At 43.4% G+C, this 27,260-nt stretch overlaps 2 protein-coding genes across 3 annotated transcripts in view; one reads left to right on the top strand and one right to left on the bottom strand.

The window, feature by feature from the left end:
- GOPC (golgi associated PDZ and coiled-coil motif containing) overlaps nt 1–2,064 on the bottom strand; it is a 31,232-nt gene extending 29,168 nt beyond the window's left edge. For both annotated transcript variants that reach the window (XM_068399316.1, XM_068399326.1), the window contains exon 1: nt 1,771–2,064. In XM_068399316.1, the coding sequence (XP_068255417.1) occupies nt 1,771–2,064 (294 nt within the window). The remainder of the gene's footprint in view (nt 1–1,770) is intronic.
- On the top strand, nt 2,063–26,107 carry LOC137660979 (nephrocan-like). The gene is made up of 4 exons (XM_068396234.1): nt 2,063–2,637; nt 17,767–17,911; nt 22,780–23,681; nt 25,660–26,107. The coding sequence occupies exons 1-4, from the start codon at nt 2,063–2,065 to the stop codon at nt 26,105–26,107; spliced, it is 2,070 nt and encodes a 689-aa protein (XP_068252335.1).
- Nucleotides 26,108–27,260: the final 1,153 nt, after the last annotated feature.

Here is a 27,260-nt window from a genome sequence, read left to right as displayed (position 1 = left end):
CTATGGATTATTTTCATAGAATCATAGAATGGTTTGGGTTGGAAGGGACCTTAAAGATCATCTAGTTCCAAACCCCCTGCCATGGGCAGGGACGCCTTCCACGAGACCAGGTTGCTCAAATCCCCATCCAGCCTGGCCTTGAACACTGCCAGGGAGGGGGCATCCACAGCTTCTCTGGGCAACCTGTTCCAGTGTCTCACTACCCTCACAGTAAAGAATTTCTTCCTAAGATCTGATCTAAATCTACCCTCTTTCAGTTTAAAACCATTACCCCTTGTCCTATCACCACACGCCCTTGTCAAAAGTTCCTCTCCAGCTTTCCTGTAGGCCCCTTGAGGTACTGGAAGGCTGCTAGAAGGTCTTCCCGGAGCCTTTTCTTCTCCAGGGTTAACAACCCCAACTCTCTCTGCCTGTCTTCATAGGAGAGGTGCCCTCCTCTCCTATGCTATTTTGCATAACAACGTCTTCATACCAGGAAGAAACCTCATTAAAACCAAAGCCAATTTACTTACTTTACTTCCTACTGCAAGACAGACCTTCAGAAGAGCAGGTTACTGTTGAAGACTCTTGAATTCCTTTATTATAAGTATAACACAAAGGACAGAGAACTGAATTCTGTGGTTTACTTGTCTATGGAAGCTCTTACAAAGCACATATTTTCATGGTTTCTCAGAATTTTCCCCCTTACTCCCATATATTTGGAAGCTCATAGAAGAAGCAATAAAACTCTAAAAAAGCATGGCCTACAAGAGATACTAAAGAACCTGGAGGGGTTTAGCCCAGGGAAAAGACAGCGGAGGGAAGACACATCAACAGTCTTCTAATATGTAACAGAAAGCAAGGGGGAGCAGTTAACATCCACATGTGTTAAGGACAAGACAAATGACATCACCTACTAAAACAAAGACAACTCAGGTTGGACTGTAGCTATAAAAAGACTGTAAAGTTCCCCAGAATCTCCTTCCAGAGTGCTCCAGTTCTTGCACAAGTCACAGGACCTACAGCTCTGCCTCTTGAGCAGCATCAGCACCAGCCACCTTGGCTCCAGTTGATGCTTCTTTTTTCCCACCCTGACTGAAATTCTGGATTAGGCATGAAGAAAACTTTCCAACAGCAAGGACAGTTATTATTCTTCTCACAGCATGTGCGATCTCCACTATTAATTTTCTTACACTAAATTTGGCAGAGAGCTACTTGATCTGCCTCACAGTACGAAGGGACAAGAGGACCTGTCAAAGTCCATTCCCAACCCATTTTTCTGTTTCAGTTACTTGTAAGCAGGAAGAACGTCCTCATTTTGACTACAGACTATAAGCATTTTGATCATATGTCCTTCTCCCATTTTTAAAAGGCTTTCCAAACTCACTAGGGACCTAATGCAAATAGGAGACCAGTCAGCAGCATCTGTTGCTCAAGACTGCTGTTTTCAACATCAAAGAGAACTTTTTTTGGCACTAACCACTTCATGCCCACGCTGTAATAACCAAAGGCAGAGGATCGGCACGGCCAGGCCTGAATCCCGCGGGGCTGGACACAGCCTCACAAAACGCGGGGCCAGGTTAACCCTCCCCAGCGGCACCCAGCAGCCGCAGGGCACGGCAGGGGCTCTCGCTGCCACCCACCCCGGGCTGGGCACAGTCCCCGCAGCCACCCCGGCACCTCCCCGCGGGGCGCGGCGGGGGATGCGCCACCAGGCCCGCCGCCCCCACCTCCCCCCCCCAGCCAGGGGTCCCCGGGGGCCTCCTCAGCCCTCCCTCCCTCCCCCCTCACCTCCAGCTTGTGGTTGATCTGAGAGACGGTCTGCGCCTTGTGGCAGAGCTGGGCGAAGCAGGAGCTGAGGCTGGTCATCTTCTGCCGCCCCTCGTAGGTGATGTCGGCCTGGTCGGGGTCGATCTCGCCCAGCAGCAGGTCCACGTCCACGAAGGCCTTGTCGAACTCCTTCTCCAGCACCTCCATCCAGCGGAACATGGACACCCCGCCGCCCGCCGCCGAGGCCGAGCCGGCCGCGCCCCCGCCGCAGGCCGCGCCGCCCGGCCCGCAGGGACCGCCGCCCGCCGCCGACATGCTGCTGCCGCCGCTGCCGCCCCCTCCCCTCGCACGCCCTGGCCCCCCGGGCAGGGCCCGCACCCTCCGCTCACCCCCCGCCCCGCGTCAGCCGCCCTGCGTCAGCCGCCCCGCGTCAACCGCCCCGCGTCAACCGCCCCGCGTCAGCCGCAGCTCGGTCCCCGCGCACACCCCCTCCCGCCCCGCAGGACAAGGCGGCGGCAGCAGCGGTCCCGGCCCGGCTCTACCGGGGCAGCCACGCAGGGAAGCGAGAGGAATGTGCCCAGTGCGCATGCGCGGCGACGCTGACAGGCGGCTTCGGGGGCGGCGCGCCGTCCCCCGGCGGCCCGAAGCGAGCAGCTCGTGCTGCCTGCCACAACTCCAGGCGGCGGCAGGCAGCAACGACCGAGCCCCGAACCACCGATTCTGGCCGCTGCGCTCCCCAGCCTGCGCCGCCAGGGGGCGCTGCGGACCGGACCGGGCCGGGCTGGACCGGGGGGGGCGGAGGGGCTTGTCCCCGCCGGGGGGTCTCGGCCGCGCCTCGGCCCCCGTCCGCTCCGTCCCCGTGCCGGGCGCCCCGTTCCCGGCTGGCCGGTGAGGCCACCCTCGGCCTCCGCCGTCAGGCACGAGGCGTTCAGCCCCCGTCTCCCGCCCCGGCTGCGAGTAACGGCTCCTCCCGCCCTGCCCTCCCTTGGAAAAGCCGCACAAAAATGCCCGTGGCGTCTGGCGCGGCCCAAAGAAAGGTGTTCACGAGGAGAAATGTTATTTTTACGTTGCGTTTAGCATTTCTCAACTTTAACCTCCGAGCTGAGGCGCGTCGCCTGCCCCCGGGGAAGCTGGCTACTCGTTCCTGTGGGGTCCCCGCCTGCCTGAGGCGGTGTCACGCCCGGGCCCGGAGGGGCCACTTCCACCTGGCGGTTCCCCTTACAGCACACCCCTCGCGGGCCCTTCCCGGTGTCCTTTGTAGCTTCCAGAAAAGTTCCACTTTTTTTCAGAGACTGGAGTATCAATAGCTGGAATACCAACAAAATTACTAAAATGAACGCATTTCCCTGCTCCTGTGGGAGTGGGAGAGGAAGGAGAAGTCGCCACTACTGTACTCACAAACACGATGAGCAGGTGCAAACCACACGGCTGGATTTGCAGTTATACATTCATCACTCAGGCTCAGCAAAGAAGCAAACTTGCGAGTACTGTATAAAAAGGACTGCCCCAGGCACCTTTGCATCTCTAGAAGCACTGATGAATGCAGTTATACCCATATAAAAGGTATCTGCATTTTTTAAGCTCATCACGGTTCTGAAAATGAAAAAAAAAATCAGGGAATAAGCTATCTCTACATGGGCGCTTTCTCCAAGGCACTCACCTTGGTTACAGCTCGTCTCCTTTGAAATACTAAGATTGATTCTTATGTTGATTTCAGTGGGAACTTTATTATCAGGTCTTGTAGAGATCTCATGCAGCTTGGTTTTACTGCATCAAAGTCGTAATTCCACCTCAAAAGAGAAAGAGGATCATTTTAACCCAGATCAGGACACTAATCCTGCCTACAAGGTCGCCCCACAAACTGCCCTGCCAGCACAACAGAGGAGAAGCACAGGGATCACAGGCATGAGGTTCAACAAGAACAAGTGCCGGGTCTTACACTTTGGCCACAACAACCCCATGCAGCGCTACAGGCTGGGGGAAGAGTGGTTAGAAAGCGGCCCGGTGGAAAGAGACCTGGGGGTGCTGATCGACAGCCAGCTAAACATGAGCCAGCAGTGTGCCCAGGTGGCCAAGAAGGCCAATGGCATCCTGGCCTCTGTTAGGAATAGTGTAGCCAGCCGGTCTAGGGAAGTGATCGTCCCTCTGTACTCGGCACTGGTGAGGCCGCATCTTGAGTACTGTGTCCAGTTCTGGGCCCTGCACTTCAAGAAAGATGTTGAGGTGTTGGAGCGAGTCCAGAGGAGGGCGACCAAGCTGGTGAAGGGTCTGGGGGGTCTGTCCTACGAGGAACAGCCGAGGGAGCTGGGGTTGTTTAGCCTGGAGAAGAGGAGGCTCAGAGGTGACCTTATTGCAGTCTACAACTACCTGAAGGGATGTTGTAGTGAAGTGGGAGTTGGCCTCTTCTCCCAGGCAACTAGCGATAGGACAAGAGGACATAGCCTCAAGCTTCGCCAGGGGAGGTTCAGGTTGGACATTAGGAAGAATTTATTTACAGAAAGGGTTATTAGACATTGGAACAGGCTGCCCAGGGAGGTGGTGGAGTCACCATCTCTGGATGTGTTTAAGAAAAGGCTGGACATGGCACTTAGTGCCATGGTCTAGTTGACAGGGTGGTGTCAGGGCAACGGTTGGACTCGATGATCCCTGAGGTCTCTTCCAACCTGGTTGATTCTGTGATTCTGTGATTCTGTGGATCCTCCAGTCAGCAGAGGAGTGGACACTAAGAAAATGGTACCAGCACCAGGACCCGTGCACGCCCTGCCCTTGGGCTGTAGGGCATCCTTGGGTGAGTTTCTTTCCTTCTTCCACTTTGCATAAATAATTGTTAGGGACACAGAGAGACAGAAACATACCACTTTACAGCTCAATGGTTAGACCGCTCACCTGGAATGTGAAGTGATATGTCAAAGCAGGAAAGAACTGTAGTTCCATCAATCTGTGCTTTCAGAAGAGCTGGATAAAAGCAAACTTCACCAATAACAGTAGATACCACATTTCCTCTGGGATCTGCTACCGTAGGTTGACAAGAAGCCTACAGATTGTTATTACAAACCTGCTAGTCTGCCTTTTAGTGTTCAAATGTCTGCACTGTCATAGAAGGTAGGTAGTAACAAACTGGGCACCTAACGGGGGTTCTCTTACTGTTAAACCCATCCATGTTGGAAACAAAACCTACAACCACCTTTATATACACCTACAGAAAAAAATCTGTCTCAGTAAATTGGTGTATTCAGAATAGCAGCTGAGCAAAGGGTTTAAGTGTCTGAAGTCACCCAAGTGCTTCTGAGTGAGCCCAGCTTAACAGAGCCTTTGCTTGACCTTTGTTCTAACGTTCATTCTCCACAGCCATATCAACTGTCTTTTTCACACAACAGGGCCTGACAGAAAAAGTATTTGCTGTATCAAAAGCTAAACTATTATTATTGTTTAAATTAGTCCAGCCACACAATAAAATTAATTATTTCAGGACTATCAGTTTTATTTGTTAGCTTTGGCTTTGATTCCAGTAGATATCCCACTGGAGAAGTACCTATAGAGTTATGTTACATTCTTTGCTTTTTTTTTTAATGGAACAGTAATCTAGCACCTAGATAATCATTAGAATTTTCTGCTAATATATCTCAATCATGCATTTGAACAGTATCTGCTTATCTTGAGAAGGAAGTTTCCCATATTTACTACGTAACATGCCTATAGCATATACTGCCTTTAAAAACTTACACTTGATGTAATTATATATGACTGCCTCTTTTTAAAGAATCACATATTCTCAGTTTTTTAGTGTCCTTTCCCTTTAGTTCATGGGTTGGTCCAGCTTTATCTTAAATTGTCCTTACCTACAGTGGTATCAGAGTTTTGTGGTCATTTATTTTAATTCTTTCATCCCTTATCAGTGCTACCTTTGTTTTGCATTTCCTTACATTTCCCAAGTCAAACAAGGTTTTGTTTCTGCTTATTTCACTCAGAGATTAGCTTCTCAAATACACTTCTTTTAGAAGCCTACCTGAAGCATAACATCTGTCTAATACTTGCTGGACTAAGGATAAATGAGAAGGAATACTATATATTACTAAGAAAATCTGCAGTTGTGACACCAAATCTTAGTAAATGTAGTTATCATTAGGTACTATTTATATTCCTCACCAGAAATACTGTGTAAAAAAGGGGTTGAAATAAAAAGCAGATATCACTGATATAAGAGTAAACACATGAATAATTTAATTATCTCAAAACTATAGTTGTAGGTCCCCTAGAAAATTCTGATCAATTCCCGTTACCCTTGAAATGCCTGCCAAAAGCCCTCAGGCAACCTGAACTCTGTTCTGTAGGCAAGCTGTGTGGTAATTATGGAATTGAAGCTAAGAGAGGTTAGTAGTTTTGGCTTTTAATTATATTAAATCGATATAAAGTAAATGGTAGTATACTCTACCTTGATAACATCCACAAAATAATTGAAGAACATTTAAAGAACAGCGGCAGTTTGAGTCAGCTGGTCTAGCAGTAAGAATCCTTTCTACGCCCAAGAGACACTTCTAACAATCAAATAGTTGCAGCAAGTTATACGTCAAGAAGAATTTAAATTCGTTGAATACTTTTAATGTCAAAAGGACTTCACTGAAAGTTTCATGATCTGCTCATTTGACCTTATCTGTCATGCAGTAGAGCTGGTGAAGCTAATCACCAGCTAATTTCTTCGTATATAATTTATGCACATAATTTCAATTATTCTAGACAAAGTGGAGTATAGAGAATGTGAGGTGTCTGTGTTACTCTGCTATTAAGTACATTTGAGTACAAACAGTACTTCATGAATTTATACCTACATATTCAACTGATTACTGGAGTACCTGATAAATTATCTGAAAACTTACTGTGTGCTTAAAGAGCAAATGACCTTAAGCATGAATCACAGAATCACAGAATCACAGAATCACAGAATCACAGAATCACAGAATCACAGAATCACAGAATCACAGAATCACAGAATGTTAGGGATTGGAAGGGACCTCGAAAGATCATCTAGTCCAATCCCCCTGCCGGGGCAGGATTGCCTAGACCATATCACACAGGAACGCATCCAGGCGGGTTTTGAATGTCTCCAGAGAAGGAGACTCCACAACCTCTCTGGGCAGCCTGTTCCACTGTTCGGTCACCCTCACCGTAAAGAAGTTTTTCCTCAAATTTAAGTGGAACCTCCTGTGTTCCAGCTTGCACCCATTGCCCCTTGTCCTGTCAAGGGATGTCACTGAGAAGAGCCTGGCTCCATCCTCTTGACACTTGCCCTTTACATATTTATAAACATTAATGAGGTCACCCCTCAGTCTCCTCTTCTCTAAGCTAAAGAGACCCAGCTCCCTCAGCCTCTCCTCATAAGGGAGATGTTCCACTTCCTTAATCATCTTCGTGGCTCTGCGCTGGACTCTCTCTAGCAGTTCCCTGTCCTTCTTGAACTGAGGGGCCCAGAACTGGACACAATACTCCAGATGCGGCCTCACCAGGGCAGAGTAGAGGTGGAGGAGAACCTCTCTCAACCTGCTGACCACACCCCTTCTAATACACCCCAGGATGCCATTGGCCTTCTTGGCCACAAGGGCACACTGCTGGCTCATGGTCATCCTGTTGTCCACTAGGACCCCCAGGTCCCTTTCCCCTACGCTGCTCTCTAACAGGTCTGCCCCCAACTTGTACTGGTACATGGGGTTGTTCTTGCCCAGATGCAGGACTCTACACTTGCCCTTGTTATATTTCATTAAATTTCTCCCCGCCCAACTCTCCAGCCTGTCCAGGTCTCTCTGAATGGCTGCGCAGCCTTCCGGCACATCAGCCACTCCTCCCAGTTTTGTGTCATCAGCGAACTTGCTGACAGCGCACTCTGTTCCCTCATCCAAGTCATTAATGAATATATTGAATAGAACTGGTCCCAGAACCGATCCTTGAGGGACTCCGCTAGACACAGACCTCCAACTGGACTCTGTCCCACTGACCACCACTCTCTGGCTTCTTTCCTTCAGCCAGTTCACAATCCACCTCACTACCCGATCATCCAGACCACACTTCCTCAGTTTAGCTGCGAGGATGCTGTGGGAGACCGTGTCAAACGCTTTACTGAAATCGAGATAGACCACATCCACAGCTTTACCATCATCTATCCACCGGGTAACATCCTCATAAAAGGCTATCAAGTTGGTTGAGCATGACTTCCCGTTGGTGAAGCCATGCTGAGTGCCCCTAATGATTCCCCTGTCCTTGATGTGCCTAGAGACAGCACCAAGAACAAGTTGCTCCATCACCTTTCCGGGGATGGAGGTGAGGCTGACCGGCCTATAGTTACCCGGGTCCTCCTTCTTGCCCTTTTTGAAGATTGGAGTGACATTCGCTTTCCTCCAGTCCTCAGGCACCTCTCCCGTTGCCCACGACTTAGCAAAGATGATGGAGAGTGGCCTAGCAATGACTTCCGCCAGCTCCCTCAGCACCCGCGGGTGCATCCCATCAGGGCCCATGGATTTATGGACGTCCAGGTTGCTTAATTGGTCCCTGACCCAGCCCTCATCAACCAAGACAGATTCCTCCTCTATCCTGACTTCTTCTGGGGCCACAGGGGTCCGGGGCTCCTCAGGACAGCCTCCAACAGTATAGACAGAGGCAAAGAAGGCATTCAGTAACTCCGCCTTCTTTTTATCCTCTGTCTCCAGGGCCCCCACCTCATTCATCAGTGGGCCTACATTGCCTCTAGTGTTGGCTTTACCTGCAATGTATTTGAAGAAGCCCTTTCTGTTGTCCTTGACCTCTCTTGCAAGGTTTAATTCCAAGGAGGCCTTAGCTTTCCTAGTTGCCTCCCTACATCCTCTGACAACAGACTTATATTCCTCCCAAGTGGCCAGCCCCTCCTTCCATGATCTGTACACCCTCTTCTTCCACTTGAGTTTGCCCAGCAGTTCCCTGTTTAACCATGCAGGTCTCCTGGTACCCTTCCTTGACTTCCTACCTGTTGGGATGCTCTGATCTTGAGCTCGGAAGAAGCAGTCCTTGAATGCTAACCAACTATCTTGGGCCCCCTTACCTTCTAGTACCCTGTCCCATGGGATTTCCCCTAGCAATTGCTTGAAAAGGCCAAAGTTGGCCCTCCTGAAGTTCAGGGTTGTGATTCTGCTAGCTATTCTGTTCCTGCCACATGAGATCCTGAACTCTACCATCTCATGGTCACTACAACCAAGGCTGCCGTCAACCTTCACCTCTTCAACCAGACCCTCCTTGTTAGTGAGGATCAGATCCAGCAGCGCTCCTCTCCTAGTTGGCTCATCCACCATTTGCATCAGAAAGTTATCATCAACGCACTGGAGGAACCTCCTGGACTGGAGATGGCTGGCTGAGTAGGCCTCCCAGCAAATATCAGGGTAGTTGAAATCCCCCACAACAACCAGGCCCTGTAATTGTGAGACTGCTCTCAGCTGCCTGTAGAAGGCCTCATCACCCTCCTCATCCTGATCCGGTGGCCTGTAATAGACACCCACAACAGTATCACCCCTGCCAGCCTGCCCCTTAATTCGCACCCACAAACTCTCAACTCGCTCCTGATCCGCCTCTGGACAGAACTCAATACATTCTAGCTGCTCACTCACATAAAGAGCAACTCCACCACCTCTCCTTAGTGGCCTGTCTTTCCTGAACAGGACATAGCCATCCATTACCACATTCCAGTCATGCGAGGTGTCCCACCAAGTCTCTGTAATTGCCACTAGATCATAACCCCCAGACCGAACACGGATTTCTAACTCCTCTTGTTTATTCCCCATGCTGCGTGCATTGGTGTACAGGCATTTCAGGGAGCGAGCTGGGCACACCGGTTTCATCCCAGATTCACCCCCTGAATTCACCCCAGGGGGATGGGGGGCCTCCTGGTCTACCTCAATACTAGAGCGTTGCCCCAGTGGTGCAAGCCCAGCTACCACCCCATCCCCCTTCGAATCTAGTTTAAAGCTCTCCGAATGAGCCCTGCTAATTCCTGTCCCAGAACCCTTTTGCCCCTACCACATAAACCTTTCCCATGTATTACACTCACGCCTGGTGTCTTATAAAACCAGCCATTATCAAAGAACCCAAAGCCCTGCCTGTAGCACCAGTCTCGTAGCCAGGCGTTAATAGAGAGAATACTACTGTTCCATCCCACGTCATCACCTGAAAATGGAAGGAGAGAGGAGAAAACAACTTGTGCCCCAGACTCTTTCACCAACCGCCCTAGGGCCTTATAGTCTTTCTTCATCCCCCTCAGACTACGGGATGCAGCTTCTTCCCCACCTGTCTGGAAGATCAGCAGGGGGTAGTAGTCTGTGGCCTTCACCAGGTTGGGGAGTTGCCTGGTGATATCCCTGATTCGGGCTCCAGGCAGGCTGCAGACCTCCCTGTGATGGGGGTCAGCTCTGCATATTGGGCCCTCAGATCCCTTTAGGAAGGAGTCTCCAACCACTAAAACTCTTCTCTTCTTCCTTGTGGAGGAGGTAGCTATACGCCCGTCAGGTTTTTCTGACTGTGGTGGGACCTCTGATATAGGTTGCCTCTCCACCACATCCCCAATGGACTGGCTGTATTCCACTAGGGCTTCATATCTATTGCTCAGAGGCACCTGTGGAGGCAAGGTAGGCAAGGAGGGCACTCGCCTTTTGCCACAGCCATAGACTTGCCTCCACTCACTCTTCTCCTCTAGGTTATTGTTTTCCACCTGAGAGGGGCAGTATATAGGGGCCCCTTGATCCTGGGAGCTTTCCGGCAGGTGCTCCCATTTTTGTTGCAGGGAAGGCAGAGCCTGGCTCCACCAGTCTATCTCCATTTCAGCCTCCCGAATGCTCCTAAGCCTTTCTACTTCGGCTTGAAGCCTTTCAACCTGGCTTTGCAGCTGTGCCGCTCGGCCGAGCAGATCATCTACTTGCTCACAGCGCACACAGCCCCCTGACACCACAGAGACGGTGTAGCATTCCCTGCAGCCTGCAACCTGCACCATCGCCTCCTTCCGTGGGAGCTCTGTCTGGGTTCCCACATCCATTTTGGTCTTCTTCCACCAGGTAGATACCATTGTTCTTCCACTGAACTGGGAAATACCTGTTGGTGCCACCCCTGGTTCACAGCTCCTTGGCACCTTCCTTGCCTTGTGCACTGGGAGGGAGTCAGTGCCCTCCCCAACGAGCTGCAAACAACTGCAGCCTCTCCTGCCCTGGGACACACCCAGTCACTGCTGACTCACACAGGCACTGCTGAGTCTCCCTCTCCCTCTCCCGTCTGGGCAGGGACTAGTCCCTGACCTCCAGGAGGCTTTTTATCACCCGATAACAGGGGGTGGAGCGTTTAAATCGCTTAAATCGCCCGCGGTGCCTCCGCGGTGCTTCTGGCTACGCCCCCTCCTCTCCTGATTCGTTGCCGGGAACCGCCGAGGAGGATACATTTTCATAAAAGACAAAGCAAAGTAATACCCAAATCAAAAGGAAAAAATACTTTGATAGACATCACCACTGCTGTATATTTGGTATCTAGTGTCCATGCCAAGACTGCAAAAGTGTTGTGTGAGATATTCTACAAACCTTTGCTTAGACCTAGCCTCTGCAGAAAGAATTTACAATATAAACATGTATGTTTGCACATGAGGGTCAGTTCACCCGGAAACTTCTGTAATTGCAGCTGCCCAGCTGTGCATGCCAGGCTGCAGCGCGTACACATGTCAAGGCCGTCTTCTGTGTGGTTAGTGCTGAAGCATCGCGAGTGGTTTGATTGTGTGGGTGGTTGTACAGTCACAAGCGGGGACACCAAAGGCGAAACGGAGAAAAAACAAACAATATCTTGCAGTATCAGAGTATGGGAGAAAACTGAGATGATAAAGCAAGATTTGCATGTTCTAAAAAAAGGAGTTAGACTAGATGATTAGAATGTGGCTTTCTAAAGCATGTTACAGAAGAGGAAGTTATCCACCCACACTGATGCTTAAAGGGACACACATTTCCCATTGTCATTACAGAAAATTTCTACTAACAAAACCCAGACTTTGTAGTTTTTTATATTTTAGGTGATTCCTGCCTTGCAGCCTGGAGGGTTCATAGTTACAGTCCATGCAGTGAGTCAGTGGGTGCAACAATTCACTCACTACTGTTTTGAGGGAACATTCACTCCTTGTTAGTCTCTTTTTACACAAGACAACTTCCACAAGTCACTTTTTCAGACCAGTTTTTCTTTTTCGCAGTGCTTATTGTGGTCTTATTCCCATGCTTATATCTATGTATACACTTATAGTTAACTCTTCTCATTCTGAATTTTTGTTTTATTTTTTAAAATTAATAAAACACATGCTGTCCTGGTTTGGCCCAAACCAGGCCAATTAGTCTTAGAGAAACCAAGGTCACTGCTAAATTCCTCACTGCTTACGAGTGAAGAGCCGAAGGGGGTCACACCTGCAGGGAGGAGCAGATGGGGCAGGTGGCCCAGAATTGACCAACGAGGTATTCCATCCCATACACGTCAGTCTCACTTTCCTATTTATCACTAACCCACTGCCTCCTGGAGGTGGGGCCCAGGAGGGAGGGGCCCTCCTGTCTCCCACTGATTGGTACCAGCTTTGCCAATTTTCCAGTTAAAAGCCTGCAGGTGTGATGGCAGGGAGCTATTGCATTTTGCCCTCTGCCTGTGCTGGGGGGAGTTACTGCATTTTGCCCTCTGCCTGTGCTGGGGGGAGCAACTCTGCCTGAGGAGGATTTCCAAGCTCTCAGTCTTGGCTTTGTATATATTTGTATATATTTGTATATATTTGATTATTTCTTTTATTATTGTTATTATACTCTTTTTCATTATTATAGTTTATTAAAACTGTTTTAACTTTCCAACCCATAAGTCTCTCTCCCTTTTCCCTTTCCTTTTCCCTTAGGGGGGGGGAGAGGGTTAACAGAGAGCATCTGCCACCTGGTTAATAGCCGGCCCAGCTTTAAACTGTGACACATGCCAAAAGTATTCAGTTTTTATAGCGTGGAAGAATGAAACCCTCTTTTTGGGCATACAGTGGGTGTAATTTTGAAACAGAGTCCTCATCTTGTTGAAACTCTGCCTCGCAGTTTGAACAGTAGACAATTTTTTACAGTTTAAGCTCCGTTCTAGTTCTGTTGGATGCACGGTCACTAGCATGCTGCTCTTCAAGGTTAAAGACACCCATAAGAAATGGAAGGGCCAGAACTAGCTCATTTCATATAGGACTCTGAAAAGCCCTTACAGGTCATGGTTGTTAATTACCGACCTCAACCACTTTTGCGTGTGCAAAATGCTAGAAACAGAATTGTCATGGTTCCAGTATCAGCTGGATGATCCATCCCTGCCACTTTATTTTTAGGTGGCACTGCAAGAGACACGGTCTTACATAGGTTAATTACAGATCTTACATAAATGTTCATGTACAAAAGGCCCGTGTATTTAAATTCTAGGTTGAGAATGGATTCAGCCATCATATCTGCCCTCTTTATTTCCCCCCTCTTCATTCCTTCTGGGACTAATTTGAAATATCATTACTAAAAACCAGTCATTATACCATACCATAATGTGTGGTTTCATGGGTACTGCTCTCTGTGGCTCAGTTATTAATGAATAACAGTTCTCCATCAAGTAGATTCCATTAGCAACAATACTTTAAAGGCCGATTATAGCAGCATTAGTGGCATTTGTGTATGAAATTATTTAAGTTGACTCCTCCCTGTAGGTGCTGCTTATTTGTTGTTTGTGGGGTACCTGCCCCAGATGCATCTGATCTTGGCTAGCATCTCTCAGCACTACCAGAAAAATGACAATAACTAAAACTCCTTGATAGGTGAATTTTTGTTTAACAAAGTTTCGTTCCTTTCAACAGGTTTCACTATGCTAGTTCCTCTGGAATGTAAATGTGCCATGGACAGGCAAAATGTGAGAAATTCCTAAGGGGTTATCACTTTCACCTCCTCTATGTAGCCAGCAGGGAGGAAGAAAAGGAAACCTACATTATTCTGTGGAGCAAAGATCTTCTTTAAGTCACCCAGCAGCTGTTTCCAGTGTATGAAGATGACCTTGCCTGGAGTTAGAAAGCGCATTCTCCACATACTGTGAAAGCGGATAAAAAATATTTCCATAAAATTCTTGGCTTATGAAGAAGATTGACACATCGTTTTCAGACAGGTCTCTGATTGTTTTTATGAAACTCTACTTGCAGTTTTATTTTGTAGGAATAATACACAAAATCACTTTTGAAAAATTTATAATATATTAATTAGGTATTGTTAATTTGCCTAGAATGCATCTAGGTTGACATTCTTAATTCAGTGTAACCCTCTGAGGCTCTTTGTTTAAGAAACATTTCTGTAAAGCAGTTCAGATTATTTCAACAGATGATTAAGGGAAGCATAATTTTTTTAAAAACAATGTTATGATTGTTTCCCTTTGCAGCCGATCCACTCTGGAGAGAAGTTCTTGATCGGAGGTAACCTTTGCAGCAGATGAATGCCATTTGGTATCGCTATGAAAAACTGGTCCAAATCCAAGTTAAAAACCTCTAGCAAAAAATAATTATAAATTCACACGTACTCAGCGGCAGGCACTTGATAGCATATGGCAGCTAAATATGCTAAGGATTCTTTAGAGCATGCTCCATCACTTAGCAGCTCTTAGTTGCCAAACTGCTTGTGCTTGAGGGACCAAGCTCCTACCCATGCCCTCTGCAGGCCCTAAGCTGGTCTTTTATTGCAATTTCTCCTTTCCATAGACAAGAGACACCCTGACTGTAAAGGCTCAGCATCTCCATGTTTTTTGTGATAATACTGCATCTTCCCTTGTGCGGTCTGTGCCATCAGGTACATTACAAAGGATCCACCTTGAGGTTTTATGGGCTGTCTTAACTCAGACATTTCTAAACTCTTCGTAACTAGAGTTTTGCAGGTTCATTCTCCTAATTTTAATGCCATCTTACTTTTACGTGTTTTCTAAACATAATCTTAGGTTAAAAAATTATGTCTTGACATACATATGTGTGCTTTTGTCAAACCTCTGACTTTGGTGAAGAAAGAAAAGGCCCAAACACCAGTACTGTAGATGCTCAAATCTTTCATGAGGCAAGGCTTGTACAAAAAGATAACATTTTTATTAGACTGATATATTTGGAAAAAAAACCCCAAAGTCTACAATCCTTTATGAGTCCTGCTTCAGATCTGAAACAAAAGCAGCAATCCTGAAAGACTTCTAGCTTCCATCATCTCAAGCTTATGTTTTAGCCAAATTTGTCCAATATATTTTACTACATCCTCATGATACTCTATAACCAATATCCATAGTAAATGCCAACAACACAAAAGAGTTTGACGTGGACTTTGGGTTTAGCAGGTTTTGTTCTGAAGTGTTCACCTTGGGTTGAATCACACACTGTACAGACTGTCCCTGGTACTCTCCCGCAGGCAGGTTATTGGTGCCGTCGTTCATTCTTTCTGACAGAGAAATGATGAAGGGGAGTATCATGCCATTAGTCCCACACAGGAATTCCCATTGAAAGGTGTGGAGAGTTTACATAAAAACTGCCAGCAGGAAATAGCCACCAGTGATTGACTTTCTTGACACCCCCCTGTGAAGCTGTGCAACTTGTGGGCCAGCAGTGCTGCTTCCACAATGGAGATCCTGGAATGTTTATTCACCTTTTTTTTTTCACGTAGCTCACATCTTCCCGCTAGGCTTACGCTCATACAGTCCTGTGACTCTTTGTCGGTTCTCTTGCCATCAGGTCTCCTAGAATCAATAAAACCCCACAGGTCGTAGTTTTGTGCAAAAGCAAAGGCGTCAGCTCTGGTGGACGCTTGTCAGAATTTGTACAGAACAGATTTAATACGATCATCTTTTGTAGCTATCACCTTAAAATACCTAGCTGCTGGAAGCAGACACATATCAGAAATTAATGGATACATAATCTCATTCTTGATTAAATCATTGTTGTTAATATCTCATAAAAGAACTATTAAACCAATAAAATTTCCATTCATTGGTTTGAAAAGACCAAGGATATAGATATTACTCAAAAATGTAAAGAGCCAAGAATATTGCACCTTGCTGTGGTGATACCTTGTAACTACAGCTGTGAATTCTAATATCAACTGAGTGACTTACAATTTACAAAATAGGGAAGGACGGAATATATGGTTCTTATATAAAAGGATTCTCAGATTGACTCTGCAGTACTGTAGAACTTGAAACTGCAAACTATAGGGTTTGATCTGCATTTCTTTTGACCCACCTTGAGCAAAAAACATTTGCTTTTTTGATGACATTTTTGAGGAACACAAATTCCTACATGGGATACTGAGTGTTACTGTCTAAGACATTGTCTTAGCAACATCAGCATTTAAGCTCAGTGGAAAAATGGGATCAAAGACTATTCCAGGGCATGCTAAAATGTAACACAAGTAGGTGTCAGTATGCAGAAATATTTTACACGTTTGTCTGGCTGCTTTGACTCTTTTAGGGGAAAAAAAAAAAGCAAAACCACAAAGCAGGTACCAAACCCTAGATCAAGATACATTAAAATATTTGTTTTAAAGCACTATTGTTAATTCTGCTTACCCACTCATTTTTTGCTCAATTGATTGCTATGGCATAAGTCAGGCAGGATTTTTCTGCCCAACTTGTTAAACATGCCAGTTTGTCAGGCTGTTTTAGGAAAAGGTTTCTACTCTTGCTGTTTGGTTTAGCAGATGCTGGGTTGCAGTTCTGTACTTGCAGCATAGGGGGATTAAGGAGACAGAAGGATCTCTGGGAGGGAGTGTGGCAATTGTCCAGTGTAAACCCAGCTGCAACCAATCGGCATTCCCATCAAGGGGGGTCCCTAGTTCAGTTAGCCATTTGTCAAATCAACTTGACATCATCTTCTGCTTGGAAAAATAACTGGCCCTGTTCTGAATTCAAGGAATAGGATTAGCTGCTACTGGAATATGATGGAGAGGATGGAAGGAAACAGGTAACAGTGCAAAGCAGATGAGTATGATAAGGTACAAACATTTCCTAAGTACAGTTTTGTATGTTGTAAATTGCTGAGTAGAAAGGAAAAAAACAATGCATAGAAAGTTCCTAAAATAATCACAAGCCAAACTTTACACCTCTACCTGGCACAGCTAATAGATACATGAGAGAAGCACTAGTAAGTACAGGGGAAACTCTGAGGGGAACTTGAGAGTTTTCCATCTGTCATGGGGTAAATAGGTCTTATCTTTTTGATCATCTACCTCTTGATTTATACTAAATGCTTTCAAGTGTTTCACTTTCATAATTTTCAAATACAAGAATAATTAAACTTTGATTTATCTGAATTACGCAAACAAGTAACTTAGATTTTTGTCCAATCTTTAAAAAATCTGTACTGACCAGCAGCACTCAGCTGTATCACAGATAGTCAGAAACTAAATGGAATGTTTTCAATTTTCAAATTTAAAAAAAAAAAAAAAAGAAAATAATAGCTGCCTGGGTTTGGATTTTTTTGGGGGGGTCTTGAATAATGCAAGAGGAAGAGTGAAAAAGCTGTGGTGTTGGTTGTAGCTGTGTTTTTACTGTTTCTAATATTGGGTCACAGAAGATACAAAGGTTTTACAGCCCCGCTATAAAACAGCTCTTTATCTTTTCTCCACTAATTCTGTGGTGTCACATTTAACAAAACTAGGAAACGGGAGATAATATGGATGTTTGCAGATTAGATGTCAGGTCATAAATAACTCTAATTGCGCATACCTACAAATGTAAATGCATCTTATCACTGTTTAAGTTTCTCGCTCTTTGTGATGCCTGCCAACATTTTAACCCAGGCAAATTACGGTATTGTTTTTGCTGTTTTTTTCACTGGGATAAAATACACAGTCATAATATCCTTTTATCAGTTTTCCTGGTATAAAAGGACTTTGGTGCTTAATTCAAGCTGTATGTTGCTGAGACAATTTCACAGCTCTTGTTTTGGAAGATGTACTTATCTTACCTTTTTGTCTTCTTTTCTTTTCACAGTGGTCTAAGTACCACTTGCCCGAGAAGATGCAGCTGTGACCCTGCCCAGTCAGTGCAATGCTACAGAGCTACAGAGATCCCCAGAGAGATTCCTTCCACCACCAGGAGACTCTACATCACTCACAGCAAAATTAAGCAACTCCAGGTAGGAAAAAAATCCAGTAAAAAAACTTTCTGTAGTGCACTGTAACCGAAAGCTGTGCTTTCCAGATGGAAGTGGCTTTCAAGTGAAGGGAGAATCTTATTCCACGTTCTAAAAACTGAGGAAATGCTGCCAGATCTGTTTTTATTCTTTCTTACTTTTTAAGGATATATAAATATATTCCTATAGTGTTTTCATTATCCTGCAGTTTCCAAGCACCAGTTCATGCTGCCAGAATGATATTTTGTATGCAACTCAAAAAATAGTTTACAACCATGAGCCAAATGTTGACTTGTTTTTTATATGGTCTAATAACCATTGACTTCCAGAGTTATTTAACTCATTAAAAGCTTTTGCTACTTTTGATGCCGTGTAATACTTTTTCACTGTAAATGGAAACATTTTATGTAGCTAGAATCGTTTCCCTAATGAATGAAATTGACGTTCTTTTCCCCCTCTTGAGTTGCAAGTCTCAAGTACAACTGCTGTTAGAAATGGCAGAGGGAGTAAGATAGAGTCTAAGGCAAAGCGTGAGATGTTTCTAAAAGCGATGCTAGGCCTATCTAATAAACCATATGAACAGTAGCAGCTTCTAACTGAAGCTGCCAACTACTTGTGTTATTAAAAGTTTATTCTGGGTTTCTTGAAGCATCACTGGGTCACGTTATTAAAGGCATGATCAGCTTATGCTCATTTTGTACTGCAGTCTGGAGTGGTGCTTCTCTGTTTCCTACCCTGAAATGTATTTATTCGATAAATTTACTTCTCTAGATAGAAACAAGGGAGATGAAACCACCTGTATTATACATGCTTGCTGTCTGCCAATTTACTACAAATAATAAGAAATGTTCGATTCAAATGCTTGCCCTCTTACAAAGAATATAATTTTAACTGTTCTGAAATGCATGTTTGATTTTGCTCTCAGGATTGAATGAAATGGCCTAAAAGGCAGCTTAGAGCAGCATCTGGGATACCTGTTGCACACTGAGAAACAGTCAGTAATTTTGCAATTTAACTCTGAGAAACAGTTTGCTTCTCTTTTAGCTGCTAATAATATCTCTGGTTTTCTTGTTTAGTTCGTATACCTACAAGAGTCAAAGTTCATTGGTGTGGTTTAGCTATATCGATGTGCTCTAGTTAAACAAAAGGTCTGTCAAATAAACTATTAGGAAATGCATTTTTTATGGGGAAAGAAAAAGGTATTATTCTCTTTCCAAGGTAAGGATGACGAGACATTTTTCCTTTCTTGGGCTGCTTGCCCATACCTGTCAGCTGCTCCCCAGTTACTAGTCAAGGGGCCTTAGGTTGTGGCTAGAGTAAAAGACAGATGTTTGTAATAAATGTTGGATATAAGTGAATAGAGTAGTGGAATAAATGTTTTATGACTGTTCAGAACAAATGGTGTGTGAAATCATCTAAGGAGAGAGTTTTTCACTTTATGTGTTAATTCAACTGAGCCATCAGTATGCCTTACCTCTACTACTGACTTTGCACTGGAAGAAAATAAGTCCTTTCATGATATCTGCCAGTAGTTATGTGGATTCTTTCCTTAACATTAGACTGGGTCTGGGAATGTATTTTTCACTCTTCTTTCCATGCAACAAATTATGCTTCTGAGGTCTTGATGTCATAAATACATATGCTTAATTTCACACAGCTGAGCAATTCCACTGGCACATAACATAGTGCTTGTAGAAACAGGTTTTCATTTCTGCTTGTAAAGTACATGTTTGGAAGCGCTACAAGAACTCTGTAGGTTTGGGTTTGTTGTGGCTTTTTTTTAATTCCTTCATTTACCTAATCTTAGAAAAAATAACGTATTTTCAAAAAGAAGTTGAATGGAAGCCTAGAAGCCTAGACTTTCCACAGCTAACCTCCAGGAGACTTTTATATGTAAGGCATTCACATATACTATGGTTTGGCCAGTAGCAGCCTCAGAAGAATAAACAAATATTGTTACAACTGAGAACCGATTACTTTTGGACATTACTTTGCATTGGTTATTACTAAAATTGTAAAGAAATGAAAAAGAAAAGAAGATGTTTATATGCTAAATACAGTATGTTTTGAAGAAAAACAAGAAAAAAAGTAGATCTTTTTTAACCCAGATCAACTTTGTATTTGTTATGACAGGGTTGATCATAATTTAAAACACTGTCTGGGATTTTTGCTTTTGGTATTTTTACAAACTGGGGTTTGTTATAAACAGACTTCATAATAACAAAACTAGATTATTTTTAGCATCTTTTTTCAATGATTTCTGCCTCGTCCTTGACTTGAAGACCAACTACAACCTGTTTACTCTCACTGTAAGATTTAGTTTATTTTGAACTATATTAATACATGAGTTTTTATCTGCTAAAAGAAAGTTGTTTTCTGGCCCCCACTATAAGGGACTGGTTTAAGAAACTGCTTATAAGAAATCCCAGTTCACAAAAAATCTAAAAGAAAAAAAAAAAGTCATTAAAAAAACGAAAACATTATTAAAATATTTCTATTAAAATAACAGTATCTTAAATCCATTTTCAGGAGATCTACTTTTTAAAATGTAAAACTATATTGGTATCACTTTACAGACAGTCCAGTTAGAGAATAAAACATCACTCTGTAGCAAAAAAGAGCTGACAGGCTTTCAAATATGTCTTGATTCAGGTTAGAAAGACTGGGTGGTTTCTAACGGCGTGGATAAATGTTTAAGTCTCAAAACAGCATGGTCACAAAGCCTGGCAAAGCATACCAAATAAGTGGAAAACAGAAATTATAATAATCCACATTAAGAAGCCTAACATCATTACAGAATGAATGTCTGTACATTGACCTTCACGTAGCTCTCTGTCACTTAATAAGATGAAAGTTAAGCCTCTTAGAGACATGCAGCAATCAACTGAGGAAAATAAGGAAATATTCCTTTTGATCTTATAGGAGAAAACATGTTGAATTTATGAAGGTTCACATTTGTTTCAATTTCCTTAAGACTGTTTTATCACTTATATATGACTATGCTTTTCTGCTCTTGAGGAATGCAGTTCATTCCTGTGGGACTTCTCATGATAAAGCTTTGCAAGATTAGCCTCCTAATCATGACCAAAGCTGGACATGCAATTCTGTAATTTCTATATAGCAACATATATAAGTATTACAAAACTGCATTCATAGAACAAAATAGAAATCGGACAACTTTGTTATTTACTGTTGAGAATACGTTTCTTTATGGAGGTACATTCCCTCACTGAACTGAAATGCAATGGATGGAGAAATAGAGGAGGTTCCATACCTATACTTTCTCACTAACTGCATCAAATCTTGCAATGCTCAGAAATTACTTTACATGACAGAATGAATGTCATCAGAAGCTAGTGACGACTAAGGATACCAGAGCAAAATGAAATCTGACTCCTCTTTCGCAGCCTGTGTGGGCTCTAATTTTAACAAAGTTAAAATGAAGGATTTGTAGCTAAGGTAGCAGTCCCCTTTATAAGCAGATTTCAGATACACAGGTGTGATAGCCAAACGTGTTCAATCAGGATCATAGAACAAAATTGCTATGCAGTACCTGAGTTGCAAATGGATTTGTACTGCCTTCTGTGTAGATTCCTGACCGGGATGAGGGGTTACACTATAGAACACACTTTATAACTTCTCTCAGTGAGAGTAAAATGTGCTGGTAGCAACTAAGACCAGGGGCAAATAGCACGAAGACTATAGTGTTTAATATCTCTTACTGATGTGGTACTTCTGAGATCTGTGTTGAGATGTTTCTTGAACATGGGAAGGGAAAATAGGTGAGGACACTCCTTCCTACTTCTCCCATGCAGAACACCTGCTCATCCTGCTCTGACCTTTCTGTGATTCCTATATAAATGAATTTTTAAAACTCAAGCACCTGTGTCAATGGGCAGCATCTCTGATAATTTCAGATAACTAGAACTTAAGTAACTGGTATGCTTGGAGGACTCTCAGGCTCACTCTCATTGCACGCTTCCTCCTATCTCGGCTTGGAGGAAACTGCCAGATTCACTTAAGTTTGCTTCTTAACTTGAGACACAAGATGGCAAGCTTTGTAAACAAGCAGTTTCCAACAGAGCAGAAAAATAATGAAACAATTAGTATGACTCTATGTATTATAGTCACAGTCAACATCTAAGTTCCATTTACTACTGCAAAGCATCTGTTTATTACCAACTAACAAAAACTAAGCTCTTGTAAAAGCAATCTGTTCCACAGAGGTGATTTTCAGACCAAACTGATCTGACACCTTTGGTTTGTTCATCTAATATGTGAGGTTTTTATTTTAAAGAAAAGGAGAGATGGGGGGGCGGGGGAGAGAAGAAACACAAGTGTTGGATTTTAGTTTCCTGCCAAAACTTTATAGTAGAAGAGGTGATGTTATCCATGTGTACTTCCTCTGGGGAACAGACGCTGCAGTGACAATACTGCTGATACATGGCAATGCCTGTATGATGAATTCAAACCTACTCCAGCAAGCTCTGTTGAGCACAGTGAACATGCAACAACCATCTACTCTCTGCAAGGATTTCTGCCACTGGTGATATTAGCTCTCCATTTTATATAGGCTATCCACCAGGCAGAAATAAAAGGAATATTCCCTCTTCAAACATGTGTGTTTGCTCAAAACCAGACATAATATGGACTTAAACAACAAAAGTATAGAAATGTAAGTAAATACTGGCAAACCGCAGGTACCTGTAGTAACACCTCTATCATTACCATTTCTCTTAGCTTCTCATTCTAAATACATAGTTTCTCAATATATACTAGCAATTGTCAGAGCATCCAGTGCAGAAGTAACCAGTGAGGAGATCTGTAAATAGACGGTGTACTATCACATGAATTATTTTTTTCTCTTTAAGATTACTGACTTCAGGAGAATGTCAGCCCTTGAAGAGTTGGTCCTGTCATGCAGTGGCACAGAATCAATAGAAAACAACACTTTCAAAGCTCTGAGTGCCTTGAAGTCCCTGGAACTCTACAAAAATCAGCTAAAGCAAATACCCATCTTCCTCCCATCTGGCCTTGAAATTTTAAAACTTGCTGATAACTCCATCAACACTCTGCATGCTTCTGATTTTGAAGGTTTGATGAAACTAAGGGTGCTCGATATTCAAAACAACTTGATTGTGATTCTGCCTCCGAGTGCATTTTCTTCCCTTTGCAATTTACAAAGTCTGATTCTGGATAGCAACAACATGGAATCTGTGTCTGCACCACTTAAGCTTCCTAGGCTGAGCTATCTGAGCATGGCTGATAATAAACTGAACTCGTTCCCAACCAACTTCTTTGTATCTTTCCAAAATCTGCAGTTTCTCAGTTTGAGTGGCAACTTTCTGACAAAAGTGCCTCTTGACCTACCTAAATCCCTGCTGTCACTAAAATTAGAGAAAAACCAACTCAAAACAATAAGACTTCAAGACATGAAACACCTAGAAAACCTGTCTGAGCTCTTCCTGTCAGAAAATCAGCTAACATCAATAGATGGTGCCCAGCTTCTTCCTAACTTAACAACTCTGGAGCTCTCTAAGAACCAGCTCCACACTATGCCACTCAGGCTGCCAGGCAGACTGCAGAAGCTCGACTGCAGCAATAACCTAATTCAAAGGGTGACAGCGCAGGACTTCCAAGGACTACAAGACCTCAAGCACTTGTTTCTTGACAACAATGCTGTTAACATGTTTGAGGCAGGAGCTCTTCAGCAGTGTGCGCAGCTTTCGAATCTGGCGCTGGAACAGAATCTCCTCATTTCTATTCCACTGAGGCAAGTGAATCTGAGGACAGCTGGTTCCCAGGTGTCATCTCTCCTTCCTTACATTATGAGAATGAGGGCCAAACTGGAAAAAAAATTGAGTTCAGACTCAGTCATGGTAGAACCCTATCTGTACCATAAACCCACTGCCATAACTGGCACTAATTAGCACTCTTGTTAGCAGTCTCAGCATAGAAGTAGAGCTGTTTTCATTAGATCTGTGGCCCCCAGTGAATCCACTAATTTCATGTCTCTCCCTGCCAGTTGAGAATACTTTGTTTAATTAGCACACGAATAAGAGGAACCTGCTAGGAGAATATAACAGAATGGTTACAGATAAGTTGTACTGCTGCTTAGATTTATCTTCTCCCATAACACAAAATTAATAGAGCATTCAATAAAAAGGAAAGACAGCAATTTTAAAGCTAATGTTTCTACCAACCCACACTGAGTTTATTACTGTTAAAATATTAAGATTTCAGATGCTGAGTCTGGTCAAAAAGAATGTGCTTTTTCAGTGGATATTAGCATTCCCAACTTCATTAAATTCACACATTACAAAGTATTTGGAATGTTTATAAGCTCTTTTGCTTCAGGCTATAAGCAAAATTCCAGTCAAAGGAGCACAGAAGAAACATCCCTTGGGCACACTGTGTTCGTTAATGCCCTGCTTACAGGTTCTCTCGCATTCATCTGAGTGTTGGTCCTGGCCATTATCAGAGATGGCATATTAAGCCAAATGGAGGCTGGTGTGATATAAAGAGGGAATTTTATTATTTCAAAAAGCTGTGCAATAAGGTGGCATAAAAATGGCAAAGTAATTCCATTAACATCAACTTCTTTAACACAACTGCACTATTAAATTTTATTTTTACGGCTTGTGGACAGGTTTAACTAGCCCAAATAAATAATGCAGTAAAATTTCAATTCGTTTAGCATCAGGTCCTTTAGCACTTGAATCTATTTGGCAGCAGCTTTATAATCAGTAAGTGATTTAGTGGTGTATAAATATTTGATTTCAGTCTAGCTTGACAGGAATGTTTAATGCTTTCTAGTTACTTTAGTATTGTCTAATCCATCTTACTTTACAACCTTTGTAGTCAAGAGAATTAACAGGAAGGAGTTCTCTATTAGCCTTTAAACAGTACAGCTTTTAAGGAGATATTGGGGACTTTTATTTTCAACTCAGCAATGAATATACATTTTGAGGCGAGGCTGTAAACATAAAAGAGGGGAAAAATGACAAGATGTAAAATTTATGTACTTAATTTGTCTGCTGATCACCAGGTATACATGGATATACAGAAATAGAAGTATTACTTCTGACAATTATCTGAGAACTCAAGTCACCAGTGTCAAAGGCTAAAAAACATAGTTAATGTGCCACAGATAATGGGTCTTAGCAGTTATTTGGCAGGAATGAAAAGAAAGAAAGCTGCTTTTGTGTTGTTTTTTTTTTTCTGAGAAGAAAATAATCCACTTCACTTGGGTGGTGAAACACTGGAAGAGATTGCCCAGAGAGGTGATAGATGCCCTTCAAGAAATACTTGAAGGAACAGTGTTTCCATGCTTCTCTAAACTTTTGGTCTTTAATGCTGCTATTTGGTCATTGGCATACTTATGGCACTAAAGAGTACAAAATGCATTTTTAAGCTTGACATTCAATTGAACGTGTAACTTTCTTCATAGTACAGTAGGACTAAAATTGCTGTTTAGTTCAGTTGCAGAAACGCAGTCAGTACAGGTCAGAACTGCAATAATTTGGGAAAACAGTTCAGGTGTGCATAGACAGTATTTCTATAACTTTAAATAAATGACATGAAAATTTCAGGACCACATCTTTTTTTGCCGAAGATTGCATTTTTGTTAGTGAGAGTTTTATTTAATATGTCAGATGTGCCTGGGCAAATACCCACCACCAAATACCACTTGCACAAACAGAATCAATATGATGAATATAACACATTTGTGTTGTTTTATTTTTATTCAGACTTCCAGACACACTTGCTAGATTGGATCTAAAGGGAAATGACATAGAGGATGTTGGAGAACAAGAGCTGAAGGACTTGAAACAGCTTCAGGTTCTAAATTTACGGAACAACAAGATATCTGCCTTGGATCGCAAAGTCTTAGAGTATTTACCTCGTCTCCGTCATCTGTATTTAGATGGAAACCCTTGGAACTGCACCTGTGACCTTCTCAGAACCCGAAGAGCACTGGTGGCCAAAGGAACGGATGTCAGGGGAGGGCAGTGCGCAGCGCCGGCAGAAACCAGAGGAGAAAGCTGGATGTCTTCCAAAAAGATTCTGCAGCAGTGTGAAGAGAATCTGTCTTCCATGGAAAGAGGCAAAGAGAACAGAAAGAAAATGAAACCCAGCGAGGTCTCCAGTGTTGGAGTAAACACAGATGATGATTACTATGATTATGAATTAGATTAACCCCATGGTTAATCTATGGTGAGCCTTAAAGTTGTCCAGAGCTGCCCTCTACCACCAGCATCTCTACTGACAACCAGCCTACTGGTCTGCCATTAACTTTTCCTCTTTAATTTGTACTATAAAAGTTAATAGCTGGTGATAGAAGGGCTACAGTAAGGATGCCATTGTAAACTGAAAATCGTAAAAAAAAAAGTTTTTCTATGCCATTAGTACTATGTAGTTTGAGGGGAGTAAGAATACAATTACTACCTCTTAGAAAAGCAGTCTGGAACTCTGTATGGACCCTTTTATAGTAGAGCATTCTTACAGTTGCATAAAAACCCCATAAATAAAATCCTGCAATACCACAAGACACTATTACTAGGAGTTTGGCATTCAACACATTTAAGCTCACAGGTCTGCAGTTCAAGATGGAGAGTTACACTCATGTGGGCAATTTCTCAGGATTGTTCAGAGATTCTTGCTTTTGAGAAATGAATTTCAGTTTTCCAGAAATATTTGCCTCGTTTAATTATTTTAGACTATTTTAAATGACGTTGGATTTAATTAGCTGAGCTCCAGGCAAAACACAGAAGGCTCATCTTCGTCACAGCAAATGTAACAAACAGAAGAATCAGTGTCCTGGTTGATGAGATTTAATACTAGTTCCAAACTTAATGAGTAGTGAGGAATAAAGACACTGGGGTCGATTTGACCCAATTCTGTTGTTGTAAACAGAAAAAGGGAGATTCTCAGGAAATAGATCTCTACCTCTGGCAAATATTAGAATAAGTTCAAGTGAGACAAAGTTTTGGGTGAGTTTATTTTGGTAGCTGAGTAGCTAATTGACTCAAGATGCCTCATGTATACATTTGGGTTAGGTGTACTTCACGTGGGAGTACACACTGCAAGCACTCCCCTTCACTGGCAGGAACCTTCCAGACTTTTGCACAAAAAAGAAGGACTTAATGGTATATGCATCAACTCTGATGTATGTACAAATTGTATCAAGCAGTTTCCAAAGTGCTTGAAAACTAAACAAAATTGGATTATCGAGACCACTAAAACCAGTGACTTACAAACAGTAATCTGAGGGGTTTCCTGGCAGTTCATAAATCTTGGCTGATAACTGAGGAGTAATAACACTAGCAAATTACTTTTCAAAGCAAACAGT

This window comes from Nyctibius grandis, chromosome 1, assembly GCF_013368605.1.
Source record: "Nyctibius grandis isolate bNycGra1 chromosome 1, bNycGra1.pri, whole genome shotgun sequence".
NCBI classification, from domain to species: domain Eukaryota; kingdom Metazoa; phylum Chordata; class Aves; order Nyctibiiformes; family Nyctibiidae; genus Nyctibius; species Nyctibius grandis.
This window is presented reverse-complemented; position numbering and strand designations above follow the sequence as displayed.